Source organism: Oryzias latipes, chromosome 8 (assembly GCF_002234675.1).
Source record: "Oryzias latipes chromosome 8, ASM223467v1".
NCBI lineage: Eukaryota > Metazoa > Chordata > Actinopteri > Beloniformes > Adrianichthyidae > Oryzias > Oryzias latipes.
In genome coordinates this window covers 10207197-10226390 of record NC_019866.2, presented here as the reverse complement: position 1 = coordinate 10226390, position 19194 = coordinate 10207197, and the positions used below count along the sequence as shown (strand labels likewise).

General features: G+C 41.7%; 1 protein-coding gene across 6 annotated transcripts in view; it reads right to left on the bottom strand.

The window, feature by feature from the left end:
• The window catches only part of LOC101172334 (BAH and coiled-coil domain-containing protein 1), a 61424-nt gene extending 43159 nt beyond the window's left edge, over positions 1 to 18265 (bottom strand). For 5 of the 6 annotated variants that reach the window (XM_023957528.1, XM_023957531.1, XM_023957532.1 and 2 more), the window contains exons 1-2: positions 17971 to 18265; positions 15157 to 15480 (exon numbers count right to left, since the gene is read on the bottom strand). In XM_023957528.1, coding sequence (XP_023813296.1) covers positions 15157 to 15328 — 172 coding nt within the window. In that variant the 5' untranslated portion in view covers positions 15329 to 15480; positions 17971 to 18265. Of the gene's footprint in view, positions 1 to 15156; positions 15481 to 15644; positions 16221 to 17970 lie in introns of those variants that run through there. The other variant, XM_023957529.1, reaches the window with a different exon arrangement.
• Positions 18266 to 19194: the final 929 nt, after the last annotated feature.

The following is a 19194-nucleotide window of genomic DNA, read 5'->3' as shown; positions in this document are numbered from 1 at the left end:
CTGCATATCACATCGGAGGCAGGCGTTGTGGGGTTACTTAAGGATTGCAACATCTGATCGAACTTAACAGATGTGCTGCAGCTGTTCGTTTGGTTTGTCATCACACATCCTGGAAAAACACCGAAAAATTTCAGCAATACCACACACACACACACACACACACACACACACACACACACACACACACATTAATAACATTCAAATCCTGGGTCCCAAATAAAACATTCATGAGCCGACTTAATTTTTCTTCAACTCTTCTGGCCCATAGTGTTGGTGTTCTCTTTAATGGCCATAGGGGAGAGTCAGTCTATATGATATATTCGATGATTTAGGGAAATTATGTTAAAGGAAAACAGCAGGTTTAAGTTATGAGGGCACACCAGGGAGAGGTAGCACAGATAGACCTCAGCTGAGAGTTTATATATTCAAAGGAGAGCAACAGCTTTCAGCAGGTTATCACTAGAGAAAAAAAAAAGAGCGGAGCAGATGCCATAATGTAAAGGAAAGGGCTGGAAGGAGTGGGGAAACACAGGAAAGGAGACCAAAGAAGAGTCATTTGTGGGGTAATGAGAAGAAGAAGGAGTGCTGAAATGGTTTGACACAGATTAAAGCAAAGGTAATACAGGTTCTTAAATGGGGATTTGAAAAGCAAGTCACTGACATCCTTTTTTTTTTGTTTCCCCCCATTGGAGTTCCCTATCCTCCGGCTCTTGCCTGTCATTCTTGTGATTTTGACGCTTGCAGGTGATAATTGGTGCTTAGACCGCTCATCCCTTCAAGGCTGATGGAAAAATACGTGTCTTAACACTACAGGCTGGCCTCCAATTTTTCCTTAACTGAGCAAAGGATGTTAAGTAAAGGATCTTTGACAAGATTACCTAAATACCTCATTATCTTTTGTGTGCTGACAGAAACACTGGGTCATCTGAATGTCCTGTGCCTGGACATTAACTTCGTTATGTTCTGCTGCAGCATCATCCTGTGATATCATTACTTGTTGTTTCTTCTAACCTGCAGTTTCATGCCAGGCATTCCCTCACAGCCCATGTGTGCGGGTATGGATTTGTGTGTGGTTTCCAGCCCTTACTGCATTTGTTCTGGCACTGCGCTCCATCGTGGCGCTCGGCTTTGTACTCCTCCGATAAGAGAGCAGTTATGTCAACACTGGGCGCTGTGAAGGAGCCGTCTGATCATGTTGACATTCTACAACACTGCTTATTTACTCTGACCACAGACTTCAGCCATCATCTAAAACTCTAACACACTAATGACCAGAAGCTTCCGGGCATGGAGCCCCCTCCTGGCTGTGCTTGGTAAAGGCCCTGCTATTGGCAGCCTGGGTTAATAAGTCAATGAGATGAAGAGTTTAAAGCACAGCTAACATGCCATAAAAAAAATGAAAAAGCACAACCTTTTCCAGAGTAGCGGTATGAGTCTGCAGATTGAGTTGAGCTGAGCTGTACAGAGCCTGTAAAGTAATCTATTTATAACTAGAATAGGGGAGGGGGGTTAATTGTCTTCTTTGAGAAAGATCCCAATTTCTATCAGCCAGTCCCATAAACATGGGATCCAGGTCTCTCATTAAGGCCCCTCTGCTCTGTTCTTTTTTTCTCTTCTTTTTTGAATGTTTCGTCCTGACTCATGCCTGCTTCAGAGAAGCAAGAAACTCCAACTTTGTCCGCATCAGGACAAGAGGAAATGAAGTAGATTTGTAGCATTGAACACAAACATACGCCTTGTTTAATGTCCCAAAAACAGATTTGTTTGTAGCTCATTTGTTTTGGCACAGAGGTCTCTGTCTGCATGCATAATTCTCATCCCACAAAGAATGAATGATTTCCGCCAGTGTTTTTCTCTCATGAAGTTAATGGTGTTTAGAGATAGCTGTCTGTGGACGTCAGCTGTTGCCAAGAACAATTCTTTTCTTCAGAAAGGACATTAACAAAAACAGTAAAGAGACAGATGCATAACTAATTGGACTTTTATTACTATTTGCCCCCTGTGCTATCTTAGATGACCCCACCCTCACATTGACGTGTTCTCCCTACCATGACAAAGGTTGATAACGGTGGAAAGATTTTATGTAATCCATGGACACCAGTGAAGATCACAAATCATTGAAGAAAAAAGGTTCAGCGCTCTGTCTAGTGGGTCTAGATGACCCAACTCCCAATGTTAAAGTGCCTAGGATAGCACAAGGGTTACACTCTCAATTTCCCTCAATCAAGAAGCAGATTGTCTTAAGAAAACCACTGAAACCTGACCTGACCTTTCCTTTGTGTCACAAAAAGCTCTGTTAATAGCATAGATTTTTATTATTTCAATTTCAAAAACCAGAATTACTCAGAAACCTATGTGTGAATGTGTGAATGAGAGCAGCTTCCCCATTTCTAAAGTGGGCTTTCCACCACCTATATCACAACACTTAAGCACCTAGAATAAAATCTGCAGGGATTCCCATCAGTTTTTTTTTGGCCAAATATTGTTTTCACACAGTAAGAAGTCTCAAACTTTTTTTTTTTCACACTTCCACCACAAAGCAACAGAGGGAATTAAAAATCCTGATAAGCAGGAAGTAGTTTAGCGAAACAAATAACACAACAATTAAATTTTATTTTTAGTGACAAAAGTGTTCACGAAAACATTTTAAGTATGGGGTCTGCAGGAAAAAAAACGGACTTCTGCTGGACTCCAATTTTTTCTCCTACTAATCTTTGGAAGTAGAGGGGAGCAAAAATGCACTGGGAAGGAGTTGGAAATAAATAGAAGGATGCGGGGGAGATTGACAGAGACAAATGGGAGAACTTCTATAAAAGCTCTTAAATTAGGAGACAAAGGCACGACGGGTCCATCTCTGGAAAATGATAGTTTCTTTTTTAACTGCCAACACTAACCGCCTTTCTCTTGTTACATACTGTGCGTACACGAACACCCACAAAACCAACACTTCTGGTTTTGTGTTTTGCATCGTGTCACTGATGTAAAAAGGACAAATCGAGCAAATTGAAATTATTTTTGCTCATTCCTGTCGTTGCCGCTGCAACGACAGGCAAGTTGGATTGACAGATGAGGAGAAGGTGCTCCTCAGACAGTTAGTTGTATGCGCTCAGTGGGAAGCAGTCACTGCAGGATGTGAGAGAGCAGAGTGCATGGGCACCCGGCTGGGTTTTAGGTTATCTGCTGGGAAGGAGACTGCAGAGTGAGCAATGGAGCTTCTGTCAGCAGCTGACATTTTGGCCTAAATGTTGGGCGGGGGTTAACAAGAATTGTTCCTAAATGCTAAAACTCCTTTGAATATGTGAGTTCTATTATAAAGACTGTAAACAGGTTGAGGAGAAGGAGGGCTCAGGCAGTGTAAAAGAAACTTGAGCTCTGAGCAGGATTGTCCCAGAGACTGGTGGACTGATGGAGATCCAAAAGAACTTGGGATCTGCTTTCATTCTGAATGACCGCCATCTGGCTTTACTGGAAAAGGAGCTTGCAGATCTGGAGAAAACTCTGTCAAGCGACAGATGAGACAGCGAGCTAAGACGGGTGTGTACGTGTTTTTTTTTTTTTTTGAGTCTGTGAACTGGTGCAGACATAGTGTCAGTATTGATCCTCAAAGCATCATCACTTTCTGTAAGAAGATCTGTCAAATGGGAATACACACATTTCTTCAAACGCACACACAAGTGACTTCAAATATCACAGACTCCACAGAGTAACTAAAATTCCTTTTCTAAACTAATCACAGGTTCCAAACAACCCCTCCTTCCCCCGAAGCTCACAATTGTACACGTGGTATTGATCCATCCTGTTTCCATATGTGCATGTCTTTGGTCTGAAAACAGACTCAGATGACTAATTCTTCTCTTTAAGACACACTCCACTAAAATTAGGTTTTTGGTGTTTTTAGCAAGGTCTTGTTGCATTTTCACCCATGATGGGGGACATATACTGTGAAAATTAAGATCAATGCTGCATTTCTGAGTAATTTTTTTCAAATCGTTGTGAATCAGGAGCAGATTAAAAAAAATGCCATTGGAAAAATGGCATAAGCAGAGAGCTCTCAGAAGGAGAAGGGGGCGGGGTTGCTCAACACCAATAGTCCCACCCACAATTAAGAGGCGAAATTCTTTGTCTGTCACTCTGCAGAAACTATATTCTAGAAAAATTCTGGTCCTACTGACATTATTTATTTATTTTATTTCATCTTTTTTACTGTCACAACAAGTCAGCTGCCAGTTAGCCTACTTTACCTCCGAGTGAGCTTAGCTGTTTTTGTTTCAGTATGTTCTTAAAATTAACTAATTTTGACAGACGTGCACCTTATTTCTAACATCTAACGAATAGAGTGGTGTGTCTGCTACGCCTTTTTGGACTGTTTTCCACCACCTCTGGGTCTGAAACTGTCTCCTGTTGCATTGTTTACACGATCCGCTATTGACGCCTGGCACCGACAAAATCCTGCCGGAGAGCGCTGTATTATTACAATTTTTAACAAAGCTATAGTCACAACATAATTTCCTTGTAATGGGATCAATAACATCTAAAAAGTCATTTTAAGTTTTTTGTTTAATAACGATACTTCAATATGCATGTGCTAATTTAAAGAATCTATGTTACGGGACTCGAAGTATATGCCTGTGATCACGTGACAGGGGAAATTTCATATTCAAAACAAAGACAAATTGTATTCACATCAGACATGTTAAACATAAAACTGAATGTTGTATTCCTATTTTTTCTGCAAAGTTGTGCACAAAGTATTAATTGGTGCACAACTTTGTCTTTATGAATACACTTCTTTTTGTCAGATTCCTTAACCCATACATGTCACTTAAAGTTACAAGTTCAGATAATTGTGCCAGTAAAAACAAAACAAAAAAGACTACACCAGTTGCAATGAGGAAAAAATAAACAATAAATAACCACTAGTGTTATTTTACCCTAGTTTGGTCAAAAGCCAAATGGCAGAAATATTTTTCTATGGTTGCCCCAACAGTGAAACTGCTGTGAAAATGGAAAAAGCTTTTTAGATAAATTGTTTAAACGTTAACTAATGAGTATTTGACATTTAAAGAAAAGTTGTTGTTTTTATTGAGAAGGCTGTATCTTAACTTTCAAGTTCTTCAGCCTTTTTTAATGTGTAGCTCCAAAAAGAATGGACTCACCAGTGTCACACTTTCATGTGTCAACAAACGTCCACTAACCCAGCAAGAAACCATGACAAAATTCATGTTAATTTTTGCCTTGACCTCTTTGACCTCTTGGATCCTATAGAAACTGCAACTACCGGTAAATCTGTATTCTTTCTGTCAGAGGCTCTAATGAAAAAAACTGCAGGTGTAATTCATTTCATATTGAAAATGCACCTTTGAATACAAAATTCACAAAGTAAAAGCAAAATAAATGTATCTTAATGTTGACATTCTGATCACATGAACACAACCTAATCCTAATTTAAAAATTAAGTAAAATGAGTATTCCCTGCATCCTCATCTAAACGCGGACGAGAGAAGGATGGAATTTCAAATGCTCAGGAATGGAGCAAAATCCGGCACCTGCATCGGCCCCCATCCACCCCCACATGCTGCCCTCTCAGCTGCCTGCCACTCTTTCCTCTCACTCCTTTTGTACAGCCTCTCCAGCACACAGCTCCTTTGATTGCCATTTCCTATGGGCATGCACACTCACTTGCACACAAACAAACCCAATGCGTGTATACACAAAAACACACTCCATCTTTGCCGCTTAGAGTTGTTGCAGCTGAGTTTGGATTTGGGAATAAAAAGTTGCATCTTACAACAAATAATGACAGGCACTCAAGAAACAAGCGATGCACCAATATCACAACAAGATGGATGCACACACCCCTGCAAAATGCTAAACTTGCAAAAAGATGCAAAAAGCGCTCTTAAAAGCATGTTTAATCATGTATACACACACAGCCAGCCACCCACACACAGCAAACGCAAGCACACAAGTGTGTTCGCACACCCTCCCATTATGCTGTATAACCAAAAGGCATTCAGCCTTTTCAGCAGCATTCTGAGAGCCAGCCAAGGAAGAAGGCTGTCAGTGCATTAGCCAGCATGTAATCATAGCCCAACCTCATTGCAATTAGAACTGGTTCTAATTCTTCTCTGGAAGCACTGCCCTCTCCCACCACTAATAGTTTACTTTACTCCAACAACAGCTGACAGAACAAACCCCCCCCCCCCCCCCCCCCCCCATTTCCCACCTCCAGCAGGGTCTTTTAAACTTACACACGTGTTCACTCCCTCACACATCCACAGCTGTGGCCCGTCTTTCGGCATGGGGGGATCGAAACGGATCCTGGGAATAGACCTCGGCCAGGTCCCACTTGTGCCACATCAGTCCTATGATTATCTCAGCTGTGCTACAGTTCACCTGCATGAGGGAACCTATGAGCCGAGCAGAAGAGCCATGCCTTTAAGAGGCTGTTGACCGTTTTGGGATATTTAAAGACCCAGAAAGAGGGAATGCTCTCTGCACTGATGGTATTGTTGTTAGCCTGGGAGCTGCTGCACTTGGGTGTCACTTCAAAGCATTCCCTACTATTAATCAGAAGCCACCCAGCTCTCCTCTAAAGACCCTGCTGGCTATGCTGCTAACTACTCTCCTCAACATCAGCACAATGGAGCCATCATCACTGCTGTTACGCTACGCCTCTGCCCGACAGCACACCTTTATCTCCGTATTCATGTTACACATTCACAACCAATTAATTTACCTGCCATCTCCCAGAATAAACTGTGGAGTTGGTGCCGGGGTGCATTCACGCGCACCTTTCCATTGTGTGGCAGTTGCTGCGTTAGGGTGGGGGGTTGTGAACACCTGGCTCAGGTTTCATGCAGCAGGTTGCATGCCCTGCCTCAGAGGCTCTTTATGTAAGCACCTGCGAGAGGCTGCAGCCTGTCTGGCACAGGCCCAGCGGCCCAACTCTATCCTCATACAGCTTTCACCAGGCTTCCCAAGGTAGTTACCTCCGCATCTCCCTGTCAACTTCCCTTCCCCTCCAGGTCCCCCTGGAAACAGCAAGTCAGCTAACTGCCACACATCCTGATCCTGTGGCTTTAAAGTCCCACTCCAATCATCTTTTGATCTACTGTAAAAGCGTTTCAAGAGGTCTTTTAATTATGATGATGCTGTTTTTATGCAGTCAAAAAACCTGTGTCGTTTTCTTAGTTTCTGCAGAGCAGCACTCGTTCATCAGAAATTCACCACTGAGTTGTGCTTATTTGCCATCATCCCTTTGCTTACAACCCCAACCAAAAATTACTGGTGCAAAAACATAGCGAGCAACATTGAAGCTATCCAGCCGAGCAGTTTTGAGCCAGATGTCAGCTCAGACGAAGAAAACAGAGACGTTATTGGATTTATTTGTCTGCAAGTGGATGCATCTGAATGGAGCAGAGCAGGGAGCATGTGGCTTGCCGATTGAAGCTTCTACAACTTCAATCTTTTACAAATGGCATTTTTTGGTCTGCTCCTGTTTCACCGCGATATGAATAAAGATATACCCAGAAACACTGTTTTTATTTTGATTATCTTTATATACATCCACTACCATGAGAAAACATGTCAAAAATACACAAAAGAATTTAAATTGGAGTGGGCCTGTAAACACTTTATGCATTTTATGCAATCATCAAAGTTCCATATTTTTTTTTCTTTTATTTAAAGCAGACAAAAAAGTTATTCTTTTTTAGATAGCTTCCATGTAATGGACAGTTAATGTGTGAAGAGCACGGCCTTATTTGCTAATGTCTTGCAAATCTGCACATTCATGCTACATGAAAATGAGAGACTTTACAAGACACTCGCCCCCTCCCTTCTCATTTCTTCTTGTAGAGCACTGAGAAAGTAGCAGCGCTGAGGGGATGAGATAACCAAACGTTCACCGCTGGGAAAAAAAGGCTGTCAAAGCTCTGTCTTTCTCTCCCTCTTCTTTATTCTCTGGTTCACTCTCAAGGAAGTGAAGAAAAAAAAAACACTGAAGCGGTGGTTGCAAAAATAGTCGTGTTTCTATAATTAGATGTAAACAGATGAACCAGACTCTCAAGCTTGCTTTGTCCCATTGGCCCCATGGCCTCCTGGGAAGCGAGATGTGTAAGTCTGTGAGTCTGTGCGGTGCATGTGTGCGCCTCTTCATGCGTCTGTTTGCGACGCACCAGCAAGTGTTTGACAGCATGTGACACCGCGCATCAAGTCTTGATGTTGCTTTCCACTATTTTTCCTGTCTGTCAGGCTTTTCCACTTTTTCTTGGGCAAACACTAATCAGTTCCATCCCCCTCGTTCACTGGAGGGTAGGTCACTGGCTGTGGGTTGTGAGGAGAGAAAGCTAATATGAGCTCATGAGCGTACAGCAGAGGCAGACAAACACACATCTGTTGCAGCTGAGCCAGCCGTTTGCCCCAGATCCTGGGGATGCAGAGAGAGGATGCAGTGTAGCCTAGTGGCCACATCAGGCAGAAGGAACAAAAAACCTGCATTTACAACCAAATAATGTATTAACATAATAAAATGGGACAAGGATGGGGTTATTCAGTGTTAACAGAGTCTCGGGAACCCACATTAGAAAGCAGGAGCAACAAGTCCACTACATAATACAGCCTTTGCATCCAGTTGAATGATCTCAAGGGACTTATTAGTCCTTAGTAGTCTCTGATCTCACTGGTGATTTTGTCAATCACATCAGCTGTTTACAAAGTCGAAGGAATAAAAACCAATTAAAACGGTTTTTAAGGTTTAAAAAAAAAATTTGCTTTGACGTTTTGGGGAAAAAAACTTTCCCCCTTGGAAAAACACTGAATGAAGCCTCATTTGTTTTTTAAAACAATTTTTCCCTTTTTTTTTCTTGTCTGCTTTAATAGCAGATTTATACATTTTTATTAAGTCTCTACATATGTGATCTTTTGTTATAAAACATAAAAAGCGTTTGATCTCAATTATTGTTATTTTTGGAGTAGAAAAATGATTACATTTACCACTCTGAATTGAATTTTACGGTTTCAGTTTCAGGTTAATTGTGGAATTCGTTTATAATATAATGAAAACAAGATCTGTAAAAAAAAAGAAGCCGGGTTTGTACTAAAAAGATGGATCTCAACCCTTGCCACAAAAGAGAAAAAACAGTTTTGAAGACCCACTCCAATGAAAATGGTGTTTTTAACGTGTTCTTGTAACATTTTTCTCATGATGGAGGACACATAAAAAAGAATTTAAGATTAAATTGCATTTACTGTGTATTTTTTTCTTCAAATGGTTTTGAATCAGAAGCAGATGAAAAAATGCTTTTTGAAAAAGCTTGTAGCAGTGACAAACACTACAATCGGCGGGACATGCGCTCCGTGCTACGCTCCATTCCAATGTATCCACTTGCAGACGACTAGATTCATGTACGTGTTTCCTCATCTAAGCTGGAATCTGGATCAAAACTGTACGGCTGGATGGTTCCATTTGCCATTTATGCCGCACTGGTAATGTTAGGTTGGGGGTGTTAGGGGCTGTAAGCTAGCGACAGAGCATGTACACAGATGGATGATGGGAAACGGGACCAGACTTACTCCGCGCCAACAGTTCCACCCAGAACTCAGACAGGAATTTCTAAAAAAAACTATTGCTGCTCTGCAGAAACTATGTCCAAGAAAAGCAAACTTTTTTTTGTGTGGCTAAAAACGGCATTATCATAATTAAAAGGCAACAAGGAATGCTTTGCAATGGATCAAAAGAGGAAAAGTCCTGGCAACACATACATTTTCCTAAAAATTTGTGGCACCTCAGTCTTTGGAATCAATCATTGTTTTTCATATGATTGTGATGCTCCTGTTTTTGCAACAAAAAACAAATTACAGAACAAGTCATGATTGGAATTCTTTTTTTTTTTTTTTTTAAAGCAGAAACTTCAATAATGCTTGTTCAACAGGAAGCAAAAAGTGCACCTCCCGGCCTGGAGATCTGACATCACATCCAACAGGGACAGACAGACACTAGAGGGTTAACAATGCACCTGTCTCCGCCTTACAGCCAACCACAGGGTGCCTCAGCTTCAGTCAGGGAGGGGGTCAGTGTCTGGGGAACACATCGTAGGACAAACACACTCACATCCCATGGTTCTCACAAGCCCAAAAAAATGAGCACACACTCATTCAAACTCACGCCCAGGCATACAGTTTTGTCACTGACCGCAAATCTGCTGACAACAATGGGGCAACAGGCCCCTTTTTTTGTTCTTTTCACTGAGCGATTACAATAACAAAATTGAAATAAAAAAAAAAGTAATCTGGATTTTCTGCTTGAGCTGTTAATAATGTCTAACAGCTGTCACATGCAATACGGCCATGCGCTGAGGTGTGCCTGCGGCTGCCTGATGAGAAGCCCTCTGAAACCAAGAAAAGGAGGGAGAGCTGAACAAAACAAAAAGAAAAAGACAGAGAAATCCTAATCACAAACAAAACAGAAGTTGAATTTGGGCGAATGTAACTGACTGTCAGACCTTCCAAATGCCATGTAAGCCTTTCTTGTGCGCCAGCCAGGGGAAGTGAACAAAAGCCTTATTGGGTTCTTAATTCAACTACGGTACTCACTTCCTTCTGTTCAGTTTAAAAATAGGAAAGATAGTTTTGAAATCCAATGCCTTGAAATCTGATCCAGGAAGGTGTTGCCCCACGCCTCACTCTCACCCGTGGGTTTCTTTTGTGCTTGGCTTGTGTGCACGCCCCGTGCTTGAGGCCAGGGCTCTGTGGCATCATGCCACAAGGGGCTGAGAAGGTCGTCTGTTTAAAGTATACTCATTAAAGAATTCTTAGCCACCACAAAATCCTTTAATTATTGCTTTTTTGAGCAGGTAAATCATAAAACTAAAAAAGCAAAGCTTATTATTTCCATTTTGCATTTCTTGACTTGCATGCATGATGTATAAGCCGTAGAAATATCAGGTTTCTTTGGCAACCAAAACAGATAATCAAGGGCCGTTCCCTCGCTGAAACAGCTGAATGACAGTGCCTCAAATTTTGGCTTTCAGGGGGAGTGTCAAAGGAAAGGGGACAGATGGCGGCAGCACAGGGCGGGGAGTTGTTTCAGCCAGGTGTAGGATGCCAAGCAACACCTCCACTATTCAGGGGGACCCTAAGACAAAACAAATCATCCAACAAACATCGGCCCACTTTGTCACTCTGTTTTGTATTCGTATCCACATGAGACCAGTATCTGTAAAAATACAAAAAGCAGTTTTTTATAGTATTAAACATTGATTCTTATTCTCTTTCAGAGAATTCTGAAGCTGCTCTGCTAATTGATTGTGTCCTGATCATGAAACTAGGTTTGTACGGCATCCTCAAGGATGTGGAAGCGGGTCAAGGCAAACAGGGCCACAGTTTAATCTCAGTGCACACAACACTACAAGTACAGGGCCTTGAAGAAGAAGCCTCCCTTCCCATGAACTACTCTCACCCACTAACTAGTGGTTATTCTTGTGAAGACGCTCCTTTGCTCCACCAGGCACCTGTGAGCGTCTTTGAAGAGTGTACATCCACAGACCCATAGGATGTTCGTGCAAAAAAAGAGATAAAGTTATGTGTGCCCCTTTGGGAAAAATGAAGGAGGGCAGACAGCATGGCTAACCTTTGCAGGAGGGGGTGAGCTCAGATATCCAGCCAGGACATAAAAACCAAGTGAATGACAGGGACATCCTACCAGTAAACAATAAAGGGGGTGGAAGGGACTGTTTTTTATCTTTAACAGCAGCTGTAAAACACACACAAAGCTGGGATCTGCAACAATGGCCCAGAGGCAGGGGAGGGTGGTTTAAACAGAGGTGGCAGGAAGACCACCGCTTCCCAGACACAAGAGTCTTCCTGTTGGAACGAAAGGGGGCTGAAAAAACGAGGGGAAGAGTCAAAGAGGACAGCTTATGGAGAGGGAGAAGGGGCAGATGTAAAGGAAGGGCAGGCGGAGCAACAGAGATGACATAAAAATGACCTTTGATTACACGGGGTGTTTAGAGCAGAGCTCCACCATGGACAGCCCCACCCCCCACCCCCCCACTGCTTTGACGAAGCCACACCTCAGCCAGCGCTAACTGATCAGAACAATATGGCTGAAAGATGAACCGACGATCATAAATGCCAGAAGTAAAGACAGCTCCTCTGTATCTCCAGCTCTGACACCATCCAACATCTGAATCCCGGCCTTGCAGCCAACTGAATGAAGACTGTCTGCAAGCCTCAGCCAGAGCCGGCAGAAGCTAAAATTACTGTTTCTGAGGTCTTGTAAAGGAACCAGCTCAATTCAACTGAATTAGATGCTTTTCCAGGTCTATGTCCCTCCCTATCAGCAAATGCACACTGAGGGGAGCTGCTCCAATGTCACGTCCCCAGAACACAGAGCAAGTGTGAACTATAAATCGGCCACCTGACATGCATTACAATTGACTGCCTTGTAGTAGGTGAAGATGGACAGACGCAAATGCAAACTGACAGGATCTCTCCATGCTGCGTTCACCATGCAAGTAAGTAGAAATGCGTTTGCGCCTGATGTTGCCTGATATAGCTTCCCAACTCGCAGGATTCTTTTCCAAAACAAGAGGAAGAAAAAAAAAATTCTCGAGATAGATTGAAATTCTCAGTTCTGCTAGGAACAATGCCAGCAGAGGGGGGTCACAACTGCCTTTTTTTTTTTCTTAGCAGCCAACAATACATACCTCTGCAAAGACAGACGAGCTCTTTCAAGAAACCACATCAGAAACCTGCCTCTCGCTGCATTTTCACATCAACCCTGAAATATTCAGACTCTTTGTAAAGTATTCATGTGAACTAGTGTGCACATTCATCCCCAGGGGAGAAACTGAACACACTCAGCAAACAGCAAACTCAGTTGTGCTATAGTGTTGCTGGCATGCAGGTCATTAATGAAGTGCACCGTCAAGAAAGAGTTTAGTGAGACAATCAACATGCATTTGACAAGTGACCTTAAGCATTTATTTTCTAAAAAAAAAAAAAAATTGTTCTAACTTACATTTCTATAGAAAAAAACATATTTATTTATTTTAGCCTTAAGGAATCACCTAACACAAAACTAGACTCTTGCATCCACTTTTGAGATAAAAAAAAATGTGTATTTTCATGAAGAGAGCAGTCTGTACTTTTTTCAACTGAAAGCATCTCCTTGATTTCATCAGCTCCCATCTTTAAAATGAAAACCATGAATAATTTTGAATTAAGCTTCATGTCTCATCCACCTATTTGCATCATGGCACGCTTGACATTTACAAATATTATTAAGATAATAAATCAAAGATTGCACATCAGCAGAGTGCTATAATGAAAAATAGTAATAAGAATGGAACCTGGAGGAGAGGTTTGAAAATTATTTGAAGGCACGTCAAAGAATTTTGTACGTTAATTCAATCTAGTCCTTAAACTGCAGAAAAAAATGAAACCGTTTTCCTCTCCAGGACATTCAGCAGTCCCTCCCATGTGTCGCTGATGAAACTGAAAAGAACAATAAACCGCCTGTGCTGCTCATTGAACAGTGATGAAATTTGGAGGGAACTGTCTACATGTTGTTGCAGCATAACCCCACAAAACACACACACACACACACACACACACAATGGGTCCGGTGGGAGCACCTGCACCCTGTAGCTGGCATTTGCCGTCAAAAACTCAACAAAACATCTGTGGAGGGAGAAGGACATGTACGGATGCAGGCTCTGAGTGTGTGGAGATGCACGTGTGTGTGTGTGAGTGTGTGTGAGTGTGTGTGAGTGCTGCCAAAAGCAAACATGAATGCTGAGCGCTGAATGGCGAACATCACTCGTGATTTCTCCTGAATGACTAATTATGCCTGGTGTTTAACTAGATTTTGCAAATTAATTGAGAATCTTTACAAACACTGCGAATTTCCTGAATATATTTTAGTGAGGTAGCCACAACAGTGTCTATACAAAGCCATCACCGTAAAATATGAATCCAAATAAAATGTGTGATGCAGAACAACCTTTATGGTCAAAATTGACATGTTTTGTTATAATTGTATTGGGTAAAATATGCATTAAACAGCATAATATTTGCTTTCCAGTAACCTAAGACTAGGATGCATCATCCTTGTGTGTTTTTTATAGAATTCATTATCATACCATCAAAGGAAATTAGTTTAGAAGTGGAAATGTTTGATGTAATCAATGCCATTCTTTTGGACTTATTCGAATATCCTGTTTTCCATTGGTGGACAGAACAAAAGCATACATCTTGTGATTATTGGTAACATGGATGTCTTTTTTTTCCCCTGCTGTGCAATCCAATCTAATGCAATGCCTACATAGATTCAAATGGGGGGGGGGGGGGGTCACAAAAATCATCATAAATCAAGTAAAACTGTAAATAATAGTGTAGCTTCCATTTGTCGGGGATTGAAGGGGAGGGGGGAGGTCTGCACTGTGTGTATGAGTGTGTGTTTTCCCAAAATATATCAGTTGCAAAATTCAGACAGTAAAATCAGCTCTTGTTTTTGTTCAATGTGCACATTTGGGCCACTTCAGACCCCGTTTTCCTGTAAAAAAAAAAAAAAAAAAAGAAAAGAAAAAAGAAGAAGAATAAAATAAAACCAGACGCTGAAGAAAGCTCCACATTATAGACGGGGTTTTGCAGAAAACCTCTGCAGAAAACCTTGTGCAAACCTGCAGACTGACCCAGGCGGACCTCTTCATTCAGCCTCCCCCCTTCAATCTTTTCATTGCCCATATTTTTTCTTTATTTTATTTATTTATTTTAGAGATGACACTTATTGTATTAACATGAAGTGACAAAATCTCCTTTCAACAAACATGACGCACATGGGGAAACCAGTGTCACTACTCTTTTCTCAGATCTTAATTATTTTCTATCACACCTTTTGATGTATTGAAACATATGCGTGAATCCAAAGCATGTTCGAAACTGAACTGCTAATGTCATTTCACCTGATTTATAAAATCCCATTTTATCAATAAAATGTCAACAGCCACACCTGAGCAGCACGAGCTCTGATCCATTGTGTTTGCAGCAAAATCATAATCAGGTTGTTTGCACGACACCACCGCTGATAAATGCACATATGATGAAGCAAATGTCTTCCATTGGAAGGGAAGCAGGCCATGTTTGACTAACCTGAGTGGGGAGCCATTGGTATGTGTGACGGGTAATATTTCCCCGGCGGGAAGTGACCGGCGTGCTGCACAGAGCTGTGGCCCGAGGGAGCGATCCGAGAGGCGGCTCGGTGCACCAGGGCGCCCCGCTCTGAAAGAAGGTGGGCCGGAGCAGCGAAATCCCGTCCTTCCATTCCGAGGAATGTGGAATAATCCGAAATCCGGATATGGCAGGTCAGGAAAATCAAATGCAACCCATCAAATAATCCTCTCCTTCGTATCTATGTGTTGCATTCAGTCGATCGCAGGCTTCTCCAGCCAAAAGCGCAGCCCCCGTTCATCTTTTCTGTCAAAGGAGAGAATCAAAGCAGCTTCTCAATACACCAAGAAAAGAAATAATTGCACACCATGAAATATATATATGTATATATAAACTCTATCAGCGCATGCAATTAGATATAGAACAATAAATCACATCAACAATTTGCTTCAATGGCCTTATTTTTGCACATTTGCATGCTGCTGGAAGCTGCCAACAATCCGCATGGTCACAGCAGATGCAGGAGCGGCCAGAGAGGCATCCGGAAAGCCCACTGACATCAGCTTCAGCTCTATTGATCAGCCTGGGGTGCAGGCCTGCGTGGAGAAGTGCACGGCGACACCTCCACGCATCATGTTGTCATTAGTTCTAAAAAATAAAAACATATTAACAAATATATTGAATTTGTTTTTATGAGTGAAGGTATATTATTAAAAATATTTGGTGTGTGCACAGGCGTGTTATAGTGGACTGAAATCATGGAAATCTACTGAGTCTACATCCTGCTGCCTTCCTTCTGCTGCTCGTCCCATTGTCTCCAGCTGATGCAGTCACTTCTCTGCTTCTCTCATCTCAATCCAGCTCTCATTTCATCCTTTCCTGTTCCCACATTTTTGTACCATATTAGATCCTAATCTGCTAAACTCATATTAAAAACCAAAAAAACAAAATAATTTGTAAATACGTTCAAATAAAACGAGAAGACCAGATGCTTCTTCTCTCTACATGACAAATATTTAAACTCTAAATGCTGAAACGACACAGAGGTGCAGCAACACCTCAAAGAGATGGTTTTTGCCCCCCCCCCCCCCCCCCAATCTCTGTGCCCGAGCGCGTGCACGCACGGTCACATACGTGCGCGCACTCCCAGAAGTGTTTGTGTTTGGATGCGTGCACGTGAATAACTGCCCTCTCAGTGTTCATCGGGCCTGACCTATTTCAGGTCAGGTAATCAAACGGGAAAACATTTTAGGCAAAGGAACATCTACTGTCACCCCACCAAAATAAAAGTATTCAGTCAAAAATAAATAAATGTTGTGACCTACAACTTTTTAGAGCTTCAAAACCCTTAGTAATATTTTAAAATACAATTTGGTTTAGTCGTTTAAAATATTCTCATAAACGTGTAAAAAAGTGAATAATTTAATATAATTTAACTAAAAATGTGCATTTCCGAAAATCAAATAACTAGAAAAAAAATTGGTAAATTGCAAAGTATCTGAGACAGAGCAGGCATGTTGTAATAAAGGCTATTTTGCTCCCAGTCCTATTATCTCCCCATGCAGCCAGTTACAATCCACAGCCCACAATTCTGGGCCACATCAACAATAAAATCGCTCCACATCTCTGCAACGATTCCAGCCTGGAATAATCTGTGAGTGTATTTTAGGGTAAAAAAATAAAAATATAAAATAAAGGTTGAAAAAGCCTCGCTCCAGCGGTCGAGGCTTCAGTTTGTGGATTGTAAGGGGATCCAAGGTGAATGGCCGCCCGTCAGGAGGACTGCCTTTGTCTCCACACTGAGAAAGTGTTTCGCAGTCGGCCATTATGTTCCCTTCGCCATGCTGTTGCATGCAGCCTTCCCTGCATGCCCGCAGAACCACCAGCGAATAAAAGCCTGCAGCATTTATTATTAGATTTCAAAGATCATGCAATTATTGTTTTTTAGACAAAAGCTTCAAATTTCCTGTCGTGGGGATTTTCCTTTACAGGGCGGTGGAGACGGTTTCCTTTGATCGCAGCCTGATTTCTTTCTTTTATTTGTTTTTTTTCTTTCTCTTTTTTATTCTAACGATCCACGCAGATAATGACATTAAAGCAGCAGTCGATTTCATTCACAGATGCACGTCGACAGCAGCTGATAAATCCAATTACAATGAACGAGGTCGTGTCGCGCAACGACGGAGACAGCGGGTCCTCCGTGACTCAGCTGGCCGGCGAGGAGAGCGCCCCGGCCGGGGCGAGCGAGGACACGTTTCCCGGTCCCTTCCGAACCGCTCAGATTTTACAGATCACACCTAAACGCACCATTAAAGCTTTTACAGCGTTTAAAGAGGGTGTCTGTAAAAAAATACGAATTTCAAATGTACACTATTGACGATATGGTGATTTTAAATAATGAATGAAAAAACACGGGTTCTCAGTTAAGATCGATGCTGTGTTTTTAAAGGGAAAATTATGGCATCTTTTGGAATAAAAAGTAATAAATATAGGAAGAAAATTAAAAAGATAATCATGCAACCTAATAATAATAACATTTATTATTATACTAATTCTAATAATGATTCTAATAATAACAATAGTGTCGTTTAATGAAATATTTTCCTTTATTTTTTCCTCATACATATATGTGTTTTTATTAAAATGTCATTTACGGACGGTGTGTATAAATGCACAGCATGTCGCATTACGCATTTTAAACACAGCTTTCTCCCTCTCAGAAAACAGACAGGCCCTGAGAATATCTTTATTCAATTTGATATCTAAAATATATATATTTAAAAAATTACTACTTACTCGTGTGTTAAATCCTTGCATAACAATAAATTATAAAACCACAAAACTCTGGAAGAGAAGGTGCAAGTGCGCCGCCCATTTAAAATCAAAATCTGAGCTTAAACCCTGTGGCTAGAATGACAGTATTTCCATGTGAGGCTGTGCAGCAGGGCTGCTGCTGCCGCTGCTGCTGCTGCTGCTGCTTCAATCTGTGAGCGCGGAGGCCAGTGGGACTAGGGCTTCCGGCCTGGCTGGATTGCGGCTCGGATCTCCGAGCAGCGGTTTCTCTCACGATGCAAACTGCGTACCTCGCGTCTCGAGGGGGACAGGATAAACACGCCCTCCCATTGGTCGGATACCTGCAAGTTAATGGACTCGTGCCGCCCGCCCGTAGATAGAGCGAGCTCTGATTTGCAGGAAGGACAGACCAATGGTGGGGCAACGGGGAAAGCTGAGGGAAAGAAGAGCGCCAGATTTAAAGCGCGGGGACTGTTCCTATATCTCACAATGGAGCTCAGTGCAGCAAAGCACAGCCTTGAATATTTAAACATAATAGAAAACAAAATCTGACAAAAAATACAATAAAAAGGATGCGTTTGCATCACAAAGTACAATTAATTTAAGTATATTGCAAACTTGTAGCAAACATTTTAAAACAATCACTTGTTTTCCTCTCATTTGATGTTTAAAAACTGCTGTATGCAAACTTTTTGTAACCCAAAAAATTGTTTTACATTAAAAAATCTGACTTGATGACAAGTATTGATGTTATTCTGCAAATAAATCCATTTTTGCATAAATATTCAAAAACACTTCTGCATTTATTTGCATTTTTAAAAACATAAATTAAAATAATTACAAATGTGTTGTGATTGTGGATCTGCACTATTTTTTCAACTGTTTACAAACGAGTCCTCTCTGTATGTAAGAATGTGATTGGTTGGCGCCGCGCCAGAGCATTGTCAGTCACAGAATGTAAACAAGACTCTGATTGGCTAATGGCCAGTCCGCATTGGGCTGTCCGGGAAGAAAAAAAAGGCAATAACTGGCCTCACGGTTTCAAGACGTCCCGGTTAGATGATGAAAGGGGGATAGGAAAGGACGGTTTCAAGGCACCCCAAAGGCGGACCCCCGTTGGCCCTGAAGCCAAATGAGTCAAGCGTGAATCAAAGGAAATACTGCAGAGAGCGGAGGGGGGTGAAATATTTGTCGGATATTTAAAATAATCGCGCTTATTTTGAACCT